This window comes from Balaenoptera acutorostrata, chromosome 19 (genome assembly GCF_949987535.1).
Source record: "Balaenoptera acutorostrata chromosome 19, mBalAcu1.1, whole genome shotgun sequence".
Lineage (NCBI taxonomy): Eukaryota > Metazoa > Chordata > Mammalia > Artiodactyla > Balaenopteridae > Balaenoptera > Balaenoptera acutorostrata.
In genome coordinates, this window is record NC_080082.1 from 19,046,717 (window position 1) to 19,061,418 (window position 14,702).

General features: G+C 43.3%; 1 protein-coding gene across 5 annotated transcripts in view; it reads right to left on the minus strand.

Moving 5' to 3' along the window:
* The window catches only part of DUS2 (dihydrouridine synthase 2), a 45,112-nt gene that overhangs the window by 25,608 nt on the left and 4,802 nt on the right, over positions 1-14,702 (minus strand). For 4 of the 5 annotated variants that reach the window (XM_007198157.2, XM_007198158.3, XM_057534788.1 and 1 more), the window contains one exon: positions 12,051-12,178. The exons of the other annotated variant lie outside the window; for it this stretch is intronic. In XM_007198157.2, the coding sequence (XP_007198219.1) occupies positions 12,051-12,176 (126 nt within the window). In that variant the 5' untranslated portion in view covers positions 12,177-12,178. The remainder of the gene's footprint in view (positions 1-12,050; positions 12,179-14,702) is intronic. 5 annotated transcript variants of the gene reach the window in all.

Sequence of the window (14,702 nt, forward strand, 5' to 3'; positions counted from 1 at the left end):
AGACCCCAACACAGAGCCCCTGTAGGCAATGATCCTGGTTGCAGGGGCAGGCAAGAAGGCAGGTGGACAAGTGGGCAGCACTGAGTGGCCTGTGCTTATAAAAAGAAGGTTTGCAGCCAGGCTGAGCTTCGGCTAAGAACAAGCAGGGGAAAGTGAGGCAAAACCTTGCTGGGCCCCCACTCCTGCCAGCAGTAACTTGTCCTCCTCGGGATTCCTCAAACCCCCTGCCCAGTCTACCTTCACAGCCTGACCACTTCCTCTTTGTATGCTAGTTACAGATGCACCTGTTGTACCTTTACCATTAGACAACAAACGCCCTGAGGAAGGTTCTCGGTTCACACAAAGGTGGGCTTTGAGGACGCTGACCAGGTCCTCCTCAGGGCCCCAAGAGGAGGAGTTGAGGCAAAATGGCCCTTGAATGGTCTTATTTTCTTTTCTGTCTCCCCACTACACCGAAAGAGCCTTTGGGACCTGGACACAGTCTCATTCATCTTTGCATCACTAGCACCTAGCACGTGGCTAGTGCTCACTGAACATCTGCTGGAGCCACTTCAATGCCTTACATGCAAGCAGATGCTCACCTGGTTGTTAAGTGGAGAAATTAATTTAACTTGTCACCAATAAAACCACATGTGTGCCTGCTCACCCACACACCAACACTATTGTTTACCAATTTTATTCATTTTAGTTAGCTCTTTGGTTATAGAGTAGAACCTCATAGGTTTTCTTTCACTGCATTTCCTTAATTGGTGAAAACAAACATTGTTTTTCCACGTGGTAGAGTGTATCATCCGTGCATCTTCCTACCAAACTGCCTTTTACATCTATACAAGTTGTGCAGAAAAAAAACTATCCTTTGTCAAATTGGATGTTATTTTTCTGTCTCAATTATCACAAATATTTTTCCTTTAACAATATCACTTCCTCAATTTTTATCATACATATCATTTTATTTCTATAGAAGAGACAACTCCAATTTTGCCACAAACAATGCCTTCTAGTTCCCAAATCTATCTCCATCACAGTTAAGAATATAATTTTAGGGCTTCCCTGGTGGCACAGCGGTTACGAATCCACCTGCCAATGCAGGAGACGTGGGTTTGAGCACTGGTCCGGGAAGATCCCACATGCTGCGGAGCAACTAAGCCTGTGTGCCACAACTACTGAGCCTGCACTCTAGAGCCCATGAGCCACAACTACTGAGCCATGTGCCACAACTACTGCAGCCCACGTGCCTAGAGCCCATGCTCCGCAACAAGAGAAGCCACAGCAATAACCCCATGCACCACAATGAAGAGTAGCCCTCGCTCGCCACAACTAGAGAAAAGCCTGTGTGCAGCAACGAAGACCCAATGCAGCCAAAAATAAATTAAATAAGTAAATAAATAAATTTATTTAAGAAAAAGAATATAATTTTGATTGGTTTTTGTCTTCTTTTTAAAACTAATTTGCTTTTTAACTTATCTGAAAATTAAGGCCCTTTCTAAGTCACTTTTTATTCATATGGCTACCCAATGTTTGAACAGCATTTAATTTTAAAGTGCCTTATTATATATGGGCTTATTCTTCCTTGTCTGTCACATGTTATGTTCCTATTACATCCTGCTACCTTCATCTCCTCCATTCCACTTGGCTTGCTTTCTCTATCTGAGCTGATCTTGCTTATCACCAGTGTCTCTCCATGCTACCTTTCCATCCCCATCTCTGGCCTATCTTCATAGTCTTTTAACCTCCAGTTTGGTTAAAGAATCTTTGGTATATCTCTTGTTTTCAGAAACACAAATAAACTCAGATTGACAAACTGTGTGATTGCCCGCTCAAAAAAAAAAAAAAAAATCACTGCCAAAATGAATAATGGGAGTTCCAGAAGGAGAGAAGGGATAGAATAAATACTTGAAGAAATAATGGCAGAAAAATTCCCAAATTTGATGAAAAACATTAATCTACACATCCAAGAAGCTCAACAAACTCCAAGTAGAATAAACTTAAAAGAGATCCACACCTAGACACATCACAATCAAACAGCTGAAAATCAAAAACAAAGAGATAATCTTGAAAGCAGCAAGAGAGAAGTGACTTACCACGTACAAGGGATTCTCAATAAGACTAACAACTGATTTTTCATGAGAAACAATGACAGCCAGAAACCAAGGAGGTGAAAGACTTGTACACTAAAAACTATAAAATATTGTTTAAAGAAATTAAAGGAGATTTAAATAAATGAAAAGATATATCTGGACTTCCCTGGTGGTCCAGTGGTTAAGACTCCACGCTCCCAATGCAGGGGGCCTGGGTTCGATCCCTAGTCAGGGAACTAGATCCCACATGCTACAACTAAAGATCCCGCATGCCACAACGAAGATCCCCTGTGCCGCAACTAAAAGCCGGCACAGCCAACTACATAAATAAATAAATATTTTTTAAAAAAAGACATATCATGTTCAACGACTGGAAGATTTAATATTGTTAAGATAGCAATATTCCCCAAACTGATCTGTAGATTCAACACAAACACCATCAGAATCCTAGCTGCCATTTTTGCAGAAATTGACAAGATGATCCTAAAATTCATATGGAACCTAGGATAGACAAAACAATCTTGAAATAGAAGAATAAAGTTGGAGGATTCACACTTCCTAATCTCAAAACCCACTAGCAAACTATAATAATCAAGATGTATGGTACTGGCATAAGGATAGACACACAGACCAATGGAATAGATTTGAGAGTCCAGATACAAACCAAACATCTATGACCAACTGATTTTTGACAAGAGTATCAAGACAATTTATTGGGGAAAGAACTGTCTTTTTAACAGGTGCTGGGACAACTGGATATCCACATGCAAGAAAATGAATTTTGATCCCTACCTCATAACGTACACAAAAATTAACTCAAAATGCATCCAAGACCTAAGTGTAAGAGCCAAAACTATAAAATTCATAGAAGAAAACCTAAATATAAATCTTTGTGGCCTTAGATTAAGCAATAATTTCGTAGAGATGATACCAAAAGCACAAACAACAAAGGAAAAAATTAGGTAAATTGTACTTCATTAAAATTAAAAAGTTTTGTGCATCAAAGGATACTATCAATAAATTGAATCAGGGACTTCCCTGGTGGCGCAGTGGTTGAGAATCCACCTGCCAACAAAGGGGACATGGGTTCAATCCCTGGTCCGGGAAGATCCCACATGCCACGGAACTGCTGAGCCCGCGGCGCCACAACTGCTGAAGCCCATGCACCTAGAGCCCATGCTCCACAACAAGAGAAGCTGCCGCAGTGGGAGGCCCACACACTGCAACGAACCACCAATGCAGCCAAAAAAAAAAAAAAAACGAAGTGAATCAACTATACTTAAATAAAATTTAAAAAAATAAAAATAGGGCTTCCCTGGTGGCACAGTGGTTGAGAATCTGCCTGCCAATGCAGGGGACACGGATTCGAGCCCTGGTCTGGGAAGATCCCACATGCCGCGGAGCAACTGGGCCCATGAGCCACAACTACTGAGCCTGCGCGTCTGGAGCCTGGGCTCCGCAACAAGAGAGGCCGCGATAGTGAGAGGCCCGCGCACCGCGATGAAGAGTGGTCCCTGCTCGCCGCAACTAGAGAAAGCCCTCGCACAGAAACGAAGACCCAACACAGCCAAAAATAAATAAATAAATAAATTTATTTTAAAAAATAAAAATAAAAATAAAGTCTTTTAAAAAAATAATAAAGTGGAAAAGACAATCCACAGAATGGGAGAAAATATTTGCAAATCATTTATCTGATAAAGGTCTAGTATCCCAAATATATAAAGAACTCTTACAACTCTTAGAATAAAAAGACAAATAACTCAATTTAAAAATGGGCATAGCATAAAAAGAAACGAAGTTGAGTTATCTGTAGTGAGGTGTATGGACCTAGAGTCTGTCATACAGAGTGAAGTCAGAGAGAGAAAAACAAATACCGTGTGCTAACACATATATATGGAATCTAAAAAAAAAAAGGTCTGATGAACCTAGGGGCAGGACAGGAATAAAGACGCAGACATAGAGAATAGACTTGAGGACACAGGGAGGGGGAAGGGTAAGCTGGGAAGAAGTGAGAGAGTAGCATTGACATATATATACACTACCAAATGTAAAATAGATAGCTAGTGGGAAGCAGCTGCATAGCACAGGGAGATCAGCTCAGTGCTTTGTGACCACCTAGAGGGGTGGGATAGGGAGGGTGGGAGGGAGGTGCAAGAGGGAGGGGATATGGGGATATATGTATACATGTAGCTGATTCACTTTGTTATATGGCAGAAACTAACACACCATTGTAAAGCAATTATACTCCAATAAAGATGTTTAAAAATAAATAAATTAAAATGGACATAGGATATGAACAGACATTTCTCCAAAGAAGATATATAAATGGACAATAAACATAAGAAAAGATGCTCAACATCATTATTCATTAGGAAATGCAAATCAAAACCACAATGAGGGGAATTCCCTGGCAGTCCAGTGGTTAGGACTCCACGTTCTCACTGCCAAGGGCCTGGGTTCAATCCCTGGTGCAGCCAAAAAATAAAAAAAAAAATGAAACCTATCTTTAAAAAAAAAAACAACACAGTGAGATACCATTTCAGAGCTACTAGGATGGCTATAATCAAAAAGACAGTAAGGGACTTCCTTGGCGGTCCAGTGGTTAAGACTCCGAGCCTCCACTGCAGGGGGCACAGGTTCGATCCCTGGTTGGAGAACTAAAGCTCCCACATGTCGCACAGCACAGCCAAAAAAAAAAAAAAAGGTTCTCTGTTTCTTTAAAAAAAAAAAGAGACAATAAGTGTTGGCAAGGATATGGAGAAATTGGAAATTTCATACACCACTAATGATAATGCAAAATGGTACAGCTGCTTTGGAAAACAGTCAGGCAGTCCCTCAAATGTTTAAACATAGAGTTACCATATGATCCAGCAATTCCATTCTTAGGTATATACCCAAGAGAAATGAAAACATGTCCACACAAAAACATGTACACACATGTTCATAGCAGCATGGTTCATAATAGCCAAAAGGTAGAAATAATCCAAATGTCTATCAATTGATGAACCAATAAACAAATTGTGGTATAAACATACAATTGACTATTAATCAGTCATTAAAAGGAATGAAGTGCTGATACATGCAATGATATGCAATGCAAAGAAACCAGACACAAAAGGCCATATATCACATGATTCCATTTATATGAAATGTCCCAAACTGGCAAAGCTATAGAGACAGAAGGTAGACTAGTGGTTTCCAGGGACTGGGGGAGGAAGAAATTGGGGAGTGATTGCTAATGGATATAAGGTTTCTTTTTGGTGTGATGAAAATGTTCAAAAATTGATTGCAGGGTGGATACACAATTTCATAAATACACCAAAAGCCAATGAATTGTACACCTTAAATTGTTGATTTATATGGTATGTGAACCATATCTCAAAAAAGATGTTAAAAAATGCTTAGAGGAACAATTTTGGGTCAATTGGCAAAACTAGAATATGGAGGATAGATCAGAAAAAAGTATCAGTATTAAATTTACTGAAGATGATGGCTGTATAACAATTGTATAGAAGAATGACTTTATTCTTAGAAAATATCAATGAAGTATTTGAGAAGTAAGATATCATAGTGTATGAAACTTACTCTCAAATAGTTAAGGAGAAAATACATATATTAAAGAGAGAGCTCAAATTATTAAACAAATCAAGCAAAATGTTGACAGTAGGTCAGTCTGGGTAAAGGGTATATGGATGTTCTTTGTCCATTCCTGCAACTTTTTCCATAAATAATTTTTTTTCTAAGTTTTAAAAAATTACCCATTCTGGGCAAAGACTTGAATAGAAACTTCTTCAAAGATGATATACTGTATGCTAACACATATATATGGAATCTAAAAAAAAAAAAAAACATTGTTATGAAGAATCTAGGGGAAGGACAGGAATAAAGACGCAGACGTAGAGAATGGATTTTAGGACACGGGGAGGGGGAAGGGTAAGCTGGGACGAAGTGAGAGAGTGGCATGGACTTATATACACCACCAAATGTAAAATAGATAGCTAGTGGGAAGCAGCATAGCACAGGGAGATCAGCTCGGTGCTTTGTGACCACCTAGAGGGGTGGGATAGGGAGGTTGGGAGGGAGACACAAGAGGGAGGAGATATGGGGATATATGTATACATATAGCTGATTCACTGTTATACAGCAGAAACTAACACACCATTGTAAAGCAATTATACTCCAATAAAGATGTTAAAAATATATATATATACTGATGGCTGAGAAGCATATAAAAACATGCTCAACATCACTAATCATCAGAGAAATGCAAATCAAAACCACAATGAGCTATCACCTCATACCCATTAGCATGCCTACTATCAAAAAAAAAAAGAGAAAATAGCAAGTGTTGGCAAAGATTTTAGAAACTGTGGACTGCTGGTGGGATTGTAAAATGGCGCAAAAGACAGGGAAAACAGTATGGAAGTTCCTCAAAAAATGAAAAATAAAACTACCACATGATCCAGCAAATCCTACTTCTGGGTATATATATATGTCCCAAAGAATTGAAAGCTGGATCTCAAAGGAGTATCTGCACACCTACATTCACAACACTATTCAAAATAGCCAAGAGATAGAAGCAAACCAAATGTCCATCGACAGATGAATGGATAAGCAAAAGATAGTATACATATTACATAATATAATATTATTCAGACTAAAAATGGAAAGATATCCTGTTACATAGTACAACATGGATGAACCTTGAGGATATTATGCTAAGTGAAATAAGCCAGTCACAAAAAGACAAATATTGCATATTTCCACTTACATAAGGTAGCTGAAGTATTCAAATTCATAGAAACAGAAAGTAGAATGGTGGTTATCAGGGGCTGTGGGGAGAGGAGTTGTTGTTTAATGGGCATAGAGTTTCAGTTTTGCAAGATGAAAAGGTTCTGGAGATCTGTTTCACAACTACTGAACAGTACACTGAAAAACAGTTAAGATGGTAAAATTTATGTTATGTGTTTTTTACCACACAAAAAAATTTAAGTACCCATTTTGGTAATCAAAGTTTCTTAAGAATGTTGCCTTCTCCCTTCATCCTGCCTATTAAAAGGCAGGTGTCCTCTCATGTCTGGGCCACTGGAGTCCTGTTGTTTTTGGGTTTTGGTTTTTATTTAATTTTTATTTGAGTGTAGTTGATTTACAATATTGTGTTAGTTTCTGCTGTACAGCAAAGTGAATCAGTTATACATATACATATATCCACTATTTTTTAGATTCTTTTCACATATAGGTCATTACAGAGTATTGAGTAGAGTTCCCTGTGCTATACAGTAGGTTCTTATTAGTTATCTATTTTATATATAGTAGTGTGTATATGTCAATTCCAATCTCCCAATTTATCCCCCTCTCTTTCCCCCAGGTAACCATAAATTTGTTTTCTACATCTGTGACTCTATTTCTGTTTTGTAAATAAGTTCATTTGTACCATTTTTTTAGATTCCACATATAAGTGATATTATATGATATTTGTCTTTCTCTGTCTGATTTACTTCACTCAGTATGACAGTCCATGGTCCGTCCATCCATTGTTCTTATAAAAAGGAATAGGGGGGCTTCCCTGGTGGCGCAGTGGTTAAGAATCCACCTGCCAGTGCAGGGGACACGGGTTCAAGCCCTGGTCCAGGAAGATCCCACGTGCCACGGAGCAACTAAGCCCATGCGCCACAACTACTAAGCCTGCGCTCCAGAACCCACAAGCCACAACTACTGAAGCCCGCACGCCTAGAGCCCGTGCTCCGCAACAAGAGAAGCCACCACAATGAGAAGCCCGCGCACCGCAACTAAGAGTAGCCCCCGCTCGCCACAACTAGAGAAAGCCCGCACGCAGCAACAAAGACCCAACGCAGCCAAAAATAAAACAAATAAAATAAATAATTTTTTTTTAAAAAGGAATAGTTAAGTGACATCTGATGAACCCCTAGAAAACTCCGTCGATAGGGCAGACCTTGGTGGGGAATCAGACTACTGCTCCCTTAACCTTTGCTGAGCTGGTTCATCCTTTCTTCACCTCCAACTGCTGAGGGTTCTGCAGGCCTTTTAAGGAGGTGCCTGTATGCCTGGTATGCCCTAGGTCCTACACTAGGTCCTGAGAGGTGGATGGTGTGGTTTGACGATCTAACCCGCAGATGGGTCACCTCAGGTGAACACAGTAAGATCATCTACACAGCTGGCCTGAAGAGCAACTCTGGATCCACCAGGGGGCACCAGGCACCATGCTGTACCTTTCCCAGTACTCAGGGCCCAGTTCCCAGAGACCTACTCACCACAGGCAGGGGCCAGTTGGCCTGCCCGCCGGCCTCCACAGCAGCTAGGTCTGGGTAAAGGGCCTAGGTCTCCTCTGGCAGAGGTCCCTTAATTTGTTCATAAGCCATATTGACTCTCCCAGAGCAAGCGCTCATCAAACATACAAAGGGTTTTAATCAGTATTTACCCTGCTCCAAACTCAAGCAGAGCCCTGGAAGAATGCATTAGTCACAATCATGAGGAAAACCAAGCTTTGACCAATTAGGAGAGTCACATTCTGAAGTCACCACATAAATCCTGGGACCATGACTTCCCAAGTGCTTGAAAACAACCCTAAGAATTCTCAACAAAGCAGCTGATGAAGCATCCAGAATCTGCGGGTCAGCTCTCTTTCTCACTACCCAGCTTCCGTGACCTCATCACAGACTGATTCCCCCAGGGCTATAAACACATAGTGGCTGTCTAGAGCAGACACCGTGCTGTCATACACTCACTCACTTCCATCCTGGTGTTTCACTCCACATTATCTCCAAGTGAATACAACTCCACCCTCTGGGGTCCCAGAAAAATGCTGCTCGCACAGGAAAAGTGAAGGCCAAGGAGGCTGAATATGTCAATGTAGGCGCTACTGCCTTTTCCTCAATTTTAGCAACCCTCAGAATCTTGCCCCAGAATAAGTTTGAGCCCAGGTGAGCTGGTGCTTTAAAGGCCTGAAGCCCTTACCACCACTTGGTCTAACAGAAGAAACCAGCAGGATGGCCACCGCAGAGACATAAATGAATCTGAAGATAAAGGGTTAGCACTCAATGGACACACTCTTACTTTTCGTGACAGCACAAGATTAGGGAGAGTAGGGACATGAAGGGTCATCAGAGTAAGCAAACAATTGATGGAGACAGTATGCGAAGCACGGGTAGAGAGGAGAGGGACACTATACATCCCGGACCTTGAAGCAACCATGGGGGGGCTACAGCTGGACAGAGATGGAGTTGGGGCAGCAGGGAAGAAGCAGGGGGCTTCATCCTTGAGTCTGAGTCACCCCACAGGACCCTATTGGTAAACACGGACTAAGTGGATGAAGAGCTAGCATGCGCCCTCTGTCCTGAGGTGGAGGAGAATCACAAGTAATGAAAGGTAACAGCTGTTCTCTGGGATTTCATCTTTTTGGTTCCCCAGACCTCAGAATCTGAGTCCCTGATTCTTCATAGTTCCTCCTCCCAATCCCCCTCCAAATCCAAGAGGTTTTTTCTGGAGGCCAAGGAGAGTGCTGGCCAGGAAAGGCTATACCTAACCCATGGCTGACCACCCTGGGGCCAGAGTGTAGGCTCAAGGGTTGAGTGGCCGGATGAATATGCTCAGCGCACTACCACATTCCCCTGGGACTGGCCCCTGGGAACAGGCTCCTTCCTGCCGTAGGCACGTTCTGGCAGCCTGGAAGCTTTATGGATGTACACTAACAGCCCAGCTCACATGTTTGGGGCCTCCTCACCTCTACTTGGACAAACCACTTAAAAGTCAGGTCTTGGGTCTCTGTGACCCTGAACTCTGGAAGATCCCTTTCTGACTTCCACCTTTGGACAACACATACTCCCTCCTTCCCATTTCACCTTGTCAGCACCCTAGATGCCTCTGCCCCTGCCCTGCTATAGATACTGGCATGCCAATCCCTGCCATGGGCATCCCCCTGCCAGGCTTCTTAAGCTCTCCTTCCTACAAAGCTGCAAACCAGTATCACTGTGCACACCTGCCTGCCAGGCACATCTCCCAGTGCCCATCCCCCATGGGAATAGGACCAAAACACCTTCACTTCCTTTCCTCAGGTCCCTAGCCCACACTTGCCACCCTCATTTCCAACAGAAGACTGGCTTCCTACATCTTGTAAAACAATTCTCTCAGGCAAAACCCCTCAGTTTCCCTCCCTTTCATCATCTTCGCCCTCTCCTCCTTGCTCTATCTCAGAGGAAGGCAGGTCCTACCACCTCGTCAAGAATCCTGTCCCCTCCAAGACCTGGCCCTACAAATCCCCCTAATGCCCCAAATCTTCAGGCCTCCCCTCATCGTTAAGTCCTTCTTCCTACGCTACAAACAAGCAAGTTTCCAACAAACAACTCCATTCACTCATCTTCCTTCACCTCCAGCTATACACTTCCTCCCTTCACCTCTTGAATTTCTGGGGGGTAGTCAGCAGCCTTATTTCTACTTTCTCATTTTGCTGCTTACTCCTCAATCCATTAACCCCTCAAGTGTTCACATCTATGTGCCACAGCTGTCCCCTAATCAGGTAATTTTCTTTTTTTAAAATTTATTTATTTATTTATTATTTTATTTATTTATTTTGGCTGCGCTGGGTCTTAGCTGCGGCACACAGGATCTTCGTCGCAGCATGCGGGCTTCTTAGTTGCAGCATGTAGACTCTTAGTTGCGGCATGCCTGTGGGATCTAGTTCCCTGACCAGGGATCAAACCCAGGCCCCCTGCATTGGGAGTGCAGAGTCTTATCCACTGGACCACCAGCGAAGTCCCTACACCAGTGTCTTTCTTTTCAATTAAACTTTTTTCTTTTTTTTTTTAATATTTATTTATTTATTTTGGCTGCGCTGGGTCTCATTTGCGGCATGCAGGATCTTCGTTTCAGTGTGTTTAGTTGCAGCATGCGGTATGTTTAGCTGCGGCATGCAGGCTCTTAGTTGTGGCATGCGGGCTTCTTAGTTCAGCATGCGAACTCTTAGTTGCGGCATGCATGTGGGATCTAGTTCCCCGACCAGGGATTGAACCCGGGCCCCCTGCATTGGGAGCGCAGAGTCTTAACCACTGGACTACCAGGGAAGACCCTACACCAGTGGCTTTCTTTTCAATTAAACTTTTTATTTTGAGATAATTGGAGGTTCACATGCAATTGTAAGAATGTGAGATTCTATGTACCCATTGCCCAATTTCTCCTCATGGTAACATCTTGGAAAACCGTAGTACAATATCGCAACCAGGATGTTGACACAGAATAGTTCCACCACCACAAGGATTCCTTGTGTTTCCCTTTTATAGCCACAGTCCTCACCCCACCGCAGGTGGCTCTTAAAGATGGAAATATCAGAAGCACTGGGGTGGTTTCTTTAACATCTCACACCCGCTAGAGGGACATATCAGGATTGGGGATTGCGGGGGAAGCTGCCCAGATAATTCTCACACATGCCCAACTGAGAACCACTGCTCACCGTCCCTATCCAGTATCAGCTACTCCTGTAACTCTATTTTTCCTAGAAGATGCTTTCTAAACCTGGGTCTGAAGTCTTAATATTCTCCACAGCAGCCGGCCAGTAGCTGGTCCACTAGCTACTGCCACCAGAAAATCCTATGGTTCCCAAAACCAACCCCATCCAGCTTTCCTGGCCTGAATCTGGTCCTTTTCCTCCTCTTCCTGATCTTGAGTTCACTCATTCATGTACTGAATGTGTATTAACTCCTATGGGGGCCACAGCAGTGACCTGACACGATGCTCATCTAGCCACCTGGCCCAGGTGTCCCACAATGCCTCCGTGCTGCCCAGGCTCCTGGTCCTCAGCAGGGCTCACAGGACTCCTGCGTGTTTGTCTTCTGCTGCCTTCAGTGGGCACCTGTGAAGGGAGAGCCCATCCTGCCTCCTCTAACTCCTGACCACTCCCACCCACAGATGGGGAGGCTGCACCTGTGGAAGAGCTCTCCGGGAAGATCACGAGTCCCTTACCTCACAGTACACAATGTCCGCTCCATAGTCCAGGGCCAGCAGCCGCATTGGGAGAGTCCCTACCCGAACCATAGGGGCTAAGATGAGTTTGTTGTGGTAACACAGAGAGAGGCTGTTCACAATCATTCCTGAAGAAAGAGAGTCAGAAATTCAAATGGAGAAAATCTCTTCTGTTATCCAGAGCAGGCTTTCCTTCTTCTTTCCAACACAGAGTATTTGGTTTTCCTTTTCTCTTATCATAAAACAATGCATGCTCATTTATGCATCCAACAAATATTTATTAAGTGTCTACTCTGTACCAGTCACTGTCCTAGTCTTTGGGGATACATTAGAGAAGAGAACAGACAAAGATTCCTGCTCTGGTAGAGCTTTCATTCCATTGGGGAAAAAGGCAAAAACAATAAGCATAGTAAATAAATTACATAGTATGTTGGAAAATTGATAGTGCTATGGAGTAAAAAAGAGCAGGGAGAAAGGAGATTGAAAACACTGCGGATGGGTTAAAAATTTTTTCCAGTTTCATTCAGATAAAATTGACATATGATACTGCATTAGTTTAAGGTGTACAACATAAAGATTTCACATATGTATATATCACCAAATGATTACCACAATAAGTTTAGAGAATATCTATCACCTCACATAATTTTTTTCTTATCATGAGAACCTTTAAGATCTACTCTCTTAGCAACTTTCAGGATAAAACACAGTATTACTGGGACTTCCGTGGTGGCGCAGTGGTTAAGAATCCACCTGCCAGTGCAGGTGACACGGGTTCAAATCCCTAGTCTGGAAAGATCCCACATGCCGCGGAGCAACTAAGCCCGTGCGCCACAACTACTGAGCCTGCGATCTAGAGCCCGGGCTCTAAAGCCCGCGAGCCACAACTACTGAGCCCACGTGCCGCAACTACTGAAGCCCGCGTGCCTAGAGCCGGTGCTCCGCAACAAGAGAAGCCACCACAATGAGAAGCCTGCGCGCCGCAACGAAGAGGAGCCCCCGCTCACCGCAACTAGAGAAAGCCCACGCGCAGCAACGAAGACCCAACACAGCCAAAAATAAACAAATAAATACATAAATAAAATTTAAAAAGAAAAAAGATACAATACAGTATTGTTAACCATAGTTGCCATGCTGTACATTACATCCCAGAATGTATTTGTCTTGTAACTGGAAGTTTGTATCCTCTGACCACCTTCACCCATTTCCCCCCCACCTCATCCCCATAGGTTAAAATTTTAAATAGAGAAGCCCAGATAAACTTCAATGAGAAGATGACATCTGAGCAGAGATTTGAGTTAGCCAAGTTGGTATCTAGTGGAAGAGTGCACAGGAGAGGAAAGGGCCAGTGCAAAGACCCTGGGGCAGGAGCTTGTCTGGTGTGTTAGAAGAACAGTAAGGAGGCCACTGTGGTTGCGGCACAGAAAGGAGAAGAGAGTAATGGAAGTCAGATACACAATGGATGGAGAGCAGTAAGCAGATAAGACACGGTGGTCAGACCCCGAATGGCCCTGTAGGACGCTCTGCGGGCTTTGTTAGCTCTCCACGATAGGAGCCAGTGAAGGGTTTTAAGGAGAGGAGTGGCATGACTGATCACATTCCCCATGATCACGGTGACTGCTGTATGAAAAACAGACTGTGGGGGCCACGGTAGACACAGGCAGATCAGTTAGAACGCTCTTCAGTCAGCGATGTCAGAGATGATGGTGGCTCAGGATGGAGAGATAGTAGGGGAGGTGGTGAGAAGTGGTCACATTCTAAAAATATTTTGAAGGTAGAGCAACAGGAGTAAAACGAAGAAAATCAAAATCCCATGTCCCAGAGATAACTGTTAATTTATTTATTCTAAGCAAACATGGTCCCCTCTAAAAACTACAAAGCTTGCCAAGGATGCTCTTCTCAGAGGTACTAACTTTTTACTCCTCAGCCTACTCCGGCCTGGCCTACCCCTCTGCCACTCTCCCAAAACTGCTCTGATTAAAGTCACCAATTACCTCGAAGTTGCTCAATCTACGAGACACTGACCTGTCCTCAATCTTGTTTTGCTAGCAGCACATGGCATGGTTGAGCCTCCCCTCTTCCTTGGTCTCTCTCCTCCCTGGGTTCGTCGACCGCACACTCTCCCAGTTTTCCTCTCTACCCCTGCTTTTCAGTCTCTTTTGCTGGTTTCACCTCCTCCCCTCACATGTTGAGGCTGCTCCTTAGTCGTGGGCCCTCTTCCCTTCTAATTTCACACATCCTCCCTCACAAATTTATTCACTCCCATGGTTTAAAATATTGGCCATGATCATCTCCAAAGGTATCCCAACCTCACACCAACTGCTCAAAACACAGCCCCACTCGGATGTCTTAAGGGCATCTTCTACTCAACATGTAGAAAACAAAGCCTTGATCTTCCCTCCTAAGCCTTGTCCTCTGTCTCCAATTATTTATTCAACAGACGCTTACGGAGCCCCTAAGATATGCCAAGCACTGGTAGGCACTAGAGATAAAATGATGAGGCAGGAGGGAAAGGTTCAATAGAATGGAGGGTTATAGAAAGGGAACTTACAAATATGTGTGAAATTAAAACTGTGTATGGTGCTATGAAGGAGCAGTTACGTAAGGCTGTGGGAGTCTATGTCAGCAGGCAAGAGACTGATGGCGGTTGAG